This window comes from Tubulanus polymorphus, chromosome 5 (assembly GCF_964204645.1).
Source record: "Tubulanus polymorphus chromosome 5, tnTubPoly1.2, whole genome shotgun sequence".
Taxonomy (NCBI): domain Eukaryota; kingdom Metazoa; phylum Nemertea; class Palaeonemertea; order Tubulaniformes; family Tubulanidae; genus Tubulanus; species Tubulanus polymorphus.
The window spans coordinates 10046636-10053915 of NC_134029.1; the positions used below are offsets into that span (position 1 = coordinate 10046636).

A 7280-nucleotide genomic window follows, 5' to 3' on the forward strand; every position below is an offset into this window, starting at 1 on the left:
GCATTACTTTACACCCCCTGGGGGACGAACTGAGGGGTCAATCAAAATCAAGAAACTTGAAATCTGATGGTATTGTGGTTCAGTGATAATCCTAGGAAATTTGGTAGAAATCCGTTAAGGAGCGTAAAGCAGACAACTCCCAATATTTCGGAGTTTGTCGCCTACGCCATAATAAACACTTTGTCGGAGTATAATGCATGATCCCAATAAAAGAAGCTGCATTCCCAGATCAAATTTCAATATGTATATAATACTCAACGCAATGAGATTACTGCCAATACTCGTTGTTTTTTACGCATCCGCCAAGGGAGATCTTGACAAGGCTAAACGGGCTGAATAATACATAAGGCGATTTTAACCCGGTCCCAATCTCATAAAAACTCTAGCAATTCGAGACATTGTCTTAAATAGATTCGAAGAATATGACGATACACTAAACATCCAGCATATAACATGAAATCGTATCATTTGCGGTATATATATACGGAAATAGCTTATTTCAAGAGTTGTCTCGCACTTTCATTTTTCCCTGATATAAAAATATATAGATGTCTGGATCCGGACAGAACGTGTCAATAATAACAAGATGGAACATGTCACTGTGACAATACTGTTTGTACAAATCTGGCGTCGTTGTAGATCGAAGCATTTATTTACGAATGCTCGAAACCCAACACTGTATTAGTATTTGCGATAACTTCAAGTGAAGGCAATAGAGTCAAAAGCGTGAAATTGCGTGACAAACGACTGCTGGTCACTGCATACAAGTAAATATCGCAATGACAACGAAAATTACATACGCAATTAGTTAGCCATTCAGTCGATATGTTACGACTGTCGATTTCCGGTAAATTATTACTTTCTGACAAGTTCACGATGAGGCGGCCGGTGGGAAATAACCGTGACACAACACTCACATTAACTAGCGGGTGGATATAATTGCCGGATGGTGATAGGCGCTGCCATCGAGTCCTTCGATCAGAAAAACAAGATTTGAAGAACGTTGGCTAGACCGTTTCAATCAAACATCATCTTTAACCATCACCATCATCATCATCATGGTTGGTGGGGGTTGGTGATTGCGGATGTATACCGTTTTATAAAACTTATAACGCTCCGTTTTTCATTAAGAATCCTGAATCAACTTCGAGGGAAAATCATTCTAATGGCGCCGCCGTCTGCGCAATATACAACAACTAAATATTTTGATGCAAGACCAGCTGATGGTTCTGACCGTTTATGGGCTGAAATTAGGATGGGTCAATGTTTGAATAGTAAGATATCATCTAAGTGACGTCACGAGACAGATATCTAATTTGAATACGCGATGGCTCACACCTAATGGGTCATAAAATGTTCGTCGATCGTAGGTTCAGACATAATACGTTGCTGCATCAAGTGTTTGATGATTTAACAGTGGATATTTAGCTTGTACTTCGTGGTTTATAGAATCAACGAACTAATGCTCCGTAAGACCATTCGGATCCGACTTGATAATGGAATTGCTGTTCGTGGCAAGGAACGTATGTTAAACCGAAGGCGAATTTTGAGGCAATTCTATAAAATGACTCAACTGCTCAATTTAAATCCCAGGCAAGCGAGGAAGTAAGCGCATACTGATGTGCTTGCACGTGAGCCGATTACCCGATCGTTCATTCGAGTATTAAATACCGCCGCCTTGGCAAATGTTAAGTTCCTTTTTTAATTCAATGATTATATCAAACGTGTGACCTTGTGGTAACTGTTGGCGAGTAAAATTCGTCATTAAAGATGATATCGTTCGACATTTTACTACCCGGTATACGGTGATGGAATCATCAGCACTTGCAAACCCCCGTTGGCGTGTCTCGGTCGTAGCACATACTTGATTTCATGCTGTAAACTTGTATCGGTCCCACTACGGACCTATAGCTAGAAGCTGAATCATGGACGTCACAAGTGTTTACCATGCGTATAGCGTCGAGCATTCATTTATAGCTCATAGAGGACCCTGTTTTATGGGCATGTACCGGCCCAACTCCAGTTTATATAAAGACTTATGGACGTACAATACTCGATCGTATTTACTTGATATTAACTATCAACTCTTCGGATGTTTCTATCTCTAGCGATCAGCGATCTTATCCCCAGCTCGTGACTAACGCGTAATATCATTTATGCAAGGCTCGTTTGTGCAAAGGTTTTCACTAAAGATGCTTTGGTATCCGACACCATGAGAGTATGTATATTAAAGATCTCGGGCCTATTTTTCCCCAATAATATCAGATCAAATGTAGATTCGAAAGCTATTCCAGAGTGATGCATTAATGCTACATTGTCATATATTCTGACAGGCTTAACAGTTTCGTATACGACGGCCTTATACGTTTGCATTAAGAACGAAAATGCATATCGAAAATGCAATGTATATATATATATATATATATATATATATATATATATATATATATATATATATATATATATATATATAAAGACATTATACGTGTTTGGTGTACGTTTTACAAGGCGATAATACTCCGTAAAAATCCCTTCGGATCCGCTCCAATATCCATAATTGTGGACTCACAACATACGACGCTCGAATAATTGCGTATACGTCAAACCAAATCTCCCCGCAGAAATCCTAGATGGTTCTCAGTGCCCTCTTTACATATAATGTCATGTGAGGCCAACAAAGGGAAAATATTCATTATTTCTTTTAGGGGGATGAATTGAATATAATCTGTTCTCTGCTTGCGAGACACATTGATGGTGAAAGATAATTGTCGAAAGCAAAGCAAATCAAGCATTGCCTTTGAAACGACAAACAACTATCATTTCAGGAGGAAATCATTTATGTGACTTGGCTTTCCGAAATATAAGAACATTCATTACGTGAGGAACATATTGTTTGTCGGTTTTCATGGTAATTATCAGGGTGACCAAAATGCGAATATGTGAAATGAACAGATCTAGGAGCCGATGAAAATGATCGGAAAAATGAATCGACGCGTTTTCATTTCGATTTTCAGACAAACAACGCAAAGTAAATGTGTCTCGTCCATCCAAAACATCGCCATCAATAGGCGTTGAAGAAGATACAAATACCAAAAGAAATTGTAAAATGAGTCAACAGCTAACGCTTTCTAAATTTCTTGGATTATACCTGAACTGGAAATGTGTGTCAGATTCCAATATATGCAGTGCACATCCACTTAAATTGATAATTAACTAATCAATTACTCAGTTTTGCAATTCTATCAAACATATAATTCGATCAGTTCACATTTCTATCAATGTAGAGTCTACTGTAAAAGAAAATGTTGCGCATGCCTTAAAGATAAAATGAAAAACCGCAGAAATCGTTTTATTCAGTAATCTTGATGCTACATCTTCATTCGATTGTTTGTGTTAAATCTGTGATTGTGTACAATGACGAATATCTCAATTAATCTATTTTTCACAAATTAAATAATTTTTTATAGTTTGTTTATTTCTATATTCATTAATATTTTTTTCCCTTTCACTTATGCTCGAACACACTTTCTATCATCATTACCTTGTATATAAAAAATTATTTTTATTTTTTCCAAAATAATTTAAATATTTCTTATTAGGGTTTTCTGACTTTCGTCGAAAACCCTCTTGAAATTCTGTTGATTATTATTATTAATATATATATTCCGCCGATTTCGTCAAATAAAATTCATTTTCATTCAGATTCGGCAACTGACAGCTTCGAAACGAAATGTATAAATTGATACTGTAATAACGGTCTCTCTGAACCAACAGCTTGTCTGAATGTACTTACCATCCTAAATGAAACTTAAAATTACTTATTAGGTTACTGTAAATAAAGAATTGAATTGAATTGTTAGACAACAAGCACCGGCGAAATAACAGTTTGTGACGTCATTTAGTAAGTAAATAAAGAAGGTCTCCGAGAATTTCCAAATCACGGGGACTATACTGGGGTTAGACCATTCAACCAAAAAGAGGATTGCTCCGATAATATCCAAATCATCTCATTTTATTTTTCCATCGGATACCCGGTAATTAATTTTTCCTTTCGATCACATGCATCCAGAAAACCCGTTATCGCTGCTTTGCAGCTATATTTTTTATTCTTTTATTTCCATTAAGCATAATTAAACAATTTAAACATGTTTCCCAAATTTCCAGGGGGTGCGCCCCAGACCCCCCAAATGCTCGCGCTGGAACGGCTTCGCCATCCAATTGCTTTAATTTTGCCCCCCTTTTCCAAAATGCTAAATCCGTCCCTGACAAGTCTAATGTTTTTATGTTACGGATTCAAAGCGTAGAAATTTTACAGTGGCTGCTCGTATGCGAATGTCTATTATCACACTGAGTACGGTGACATATATCATTACAACAAGTCGACAGTGCGACGATATGTTTCTTGTCTCATTGAAAGCCAAGACATCTGACAGTAATTTATTAAAGCCATTAAGTGTAGCGCGGATTAACGATTCACTAGATTAAGGCTGTTTTCACGATAAGTAGGTGCAATGTTAGATAACATACATTCGCCAGTGGGGTCTCCAGTTGTGAATCGGTTTCGAATCTATACGTTATTTCGTTTTTCTATATTGAATTTTTGTAAAAGAAGATAACCAGCCAAGCCGTATCGTGAATTGAGCCATCAAAAATTTGATCGGATATATAAATGTAATATTCCCACTTGTTTCAACCGTTATCTAGATAGAGTTCAATATCATTGTGTTCTTTTTGTAAAAATCGTATCATCACTCATGCTATCCGGTTTTTTTTTCGTGTATGACGTGCCAGCATCATGTAGCTATAATGCTTTCCTTAGGCCAGACCCGTAGCGTAAAGAATATGCGGAGGGGTTCGATTTCGATTTGGTCGGAACTGAACGGGGGTCGCGGGCCCTATAGCCTCTGAACGATTCCCATTTACGTGCCGAAGGTTAAGTGCAATTCAGCTTGATAATTTTGAACGCCGGACGCTACGGATCTCTATACTTGATACGATGATACATTCGTAATTATGCCAGACGAGACGTGTAGAAAACGCCATTAAAAATTGAATGAGATATACCCCAAACATTATACAATGCGAATTGTATATTTAGCATTTTTTTAAAAGCAGTGGATCTTGATGTTCGGTTGATTAGTATTTAACCGTATATCAAATCATTTTCCGAAAGAAATTAAAGCCTCACTCGACCGTATACGTACTCTAGCTTGAAAAAGCTACGTATGGATATTAGCTACCAGTCGTTTAAAACGATATATATATGCTACCGTCGACGTATATGTTTCATTTGAGTCAGCGAAACAGGGTTTAGGAGGAGCCGGCATTTATCTTATGGTCTTCAGGTGCCGAATTAGACTCTACATTGGCAGCGAAAAAACATATGTTCATCACACCCACGAGGTAGGTTTATGCCACTTCATTCGCCATAAAGCGGCAAATGACGCATTCGCTAGAATTTGCATTCCAACTTTGCTGGTGCGTTACCTAATGCTAATAATAAAAAGATAGTCGTTTTTCGCCACCGCGCGAAGATATGGATCGTAGGGGAATTTTTGAAATACTTTTTTTAATACAGGAACCAATTTCGCATGAATTTAGAGATAAACGACCGAAAAACGGATGAAGAAAATATTCGTGAAGCGATTGGCATTGTAGTCTAACGAACACAAACCCTTATACTTCAGTAAGGCCCGACATAAAACAAAATACGTGTAGAGTAACATTTATATACAATGTATATAACACAAATCAAATGAAAATCATGATTAATATTCAATTGGGCTGAAAAGTCACTGTTAGATAGATTATCTAAGTACAAGATATTTCTTTTTCAATTATAATTTTGTGATGCACTTATAAAGCGAATCTTTATTTTACTTTCCAGCCGGCTGCATTGATTTTATAGTCCTACCACCCCGAGATTTCTAAGCCGTGGATTAATCTGCGTCTTCAAATAGCTAAACTATACCAATAAGAGATCTTACCAATTGGAAACATTCTTGGAAACTTTGCCTCGTTAAAACTGCACAGCTGTGCATTGTTGGCGAACAATGAAAGTGTCATCCACAAGACAGCTTTCCAATATTTTTCCATGACCGGCGATCTCGGTGAATTCGGTTTATTTGCAGTAGAGTTTCAGTTGGGTCGATTCGGTTGAATTGTTCAGGTAAAATCCTCACGTTTGATGTTTTACAAGCACGGATAAACATCGCATGAATTAATCACGGGTTGTGATCATCTTTAAAACGACAACAGTTGCAGCGGCCGGAGCGATGGGAACTGGTGAACCATGTGAGAGTATCCACATTTTGTATCCGAGGTGAAGTATCTAAATATCGCATCTCAGCCGTGAAATGTTCGACGACGATATTATCACAAGTCGTCTGCCTGTTGTACGCATGCGCGGTAATTCGAGATGCATGATGCGCATGCGTTAGAGAGCAACCGAGAAATGTTTTGCATCGACAGCTCCGCGCGGCACTGAAGAATATTGGATTGCGGAAACATAAATAGTACAGCGAAACTGCGATGACTCCCGTGACGCTTACACTTGATCGTCGTTGGATAGTGAATATGGAGTCTTCCATTTAATTATAGGTTACTCCGACTCCCCCCGAGAAGAGAGTTTTCTATCATAAAACATACCCTCATGAATCAAGACATTTTCACCTAATGTAAGTCTGACTATTGATTTACGAAGTGGTATTGTCTAGGAATAAGGAAATTGGAAGCAACCATCGGGACAAACGAGACTGAAAGCTGATTTGCTTTTTGCGCGTCCCAGCTAATTGGTTGTCGCAAGCTGAATTATGTATGCATTTGCACAAATGATTATTGCAAATGAGAGTTGTCTTGGCTGAATTTTCAATGAGGACTTCGGTAACTTCGGCGTAGTTTAATTAAGAAAACCCTTAATTTTAGTGGAAAGTACATTTGCAAACACGGGGCAACGGTACCAAGTACCGCAATATAAATATTCCGTATTGCAGGGTATGTGAGACGACCACGCCAAGTATTGAGAAGTATTTCTGGTAAAGCGAATTGCATGGTGATGACATGTACAGAGTCACAAATTGCAAAATATATCGCCGAATGTATAAACTTGGTGAAGAAGTTCGATCGAAATCGCTATGAATGATGCCTTCGTCCTTGATGAACTAGAAAAAGTTGAACACAAATAAGTAAATATATGCGTAGAAACGAATGTAGTAAACTCAAACAAATTACTACCCTAATATTCAGACCACGATTTAACAAATTCCTTGTTTTTGTATACT

The 7280-nt window shown here is 37.8% G+C and overlaps 1 protein-coding gene across 1 annotated transcript in view; it reads right to left on the reverse strand.

Annotated features, from left to right (window-relative positions):
* Positions 1 to 6066, reverse strand: part of LOC141906219 (glutamate receptor 2-like) — a 54210-nt gene extending 48144 nt beyond the window's left edge. Inside the window, exon 1 of the mRNA XM_074795461.1 lies at positions 5988 to 6066. Within this exon, the coding sequence (XP_074651562.1) occupies positions 5988 to 6066 (79 nt within the window). The remainder of the gene's footprint in view (positions 1 to 5987) is intronic.
* Between the last annotated feature and the right edge of the window lie 1214 nt (positions 6067 to 7280).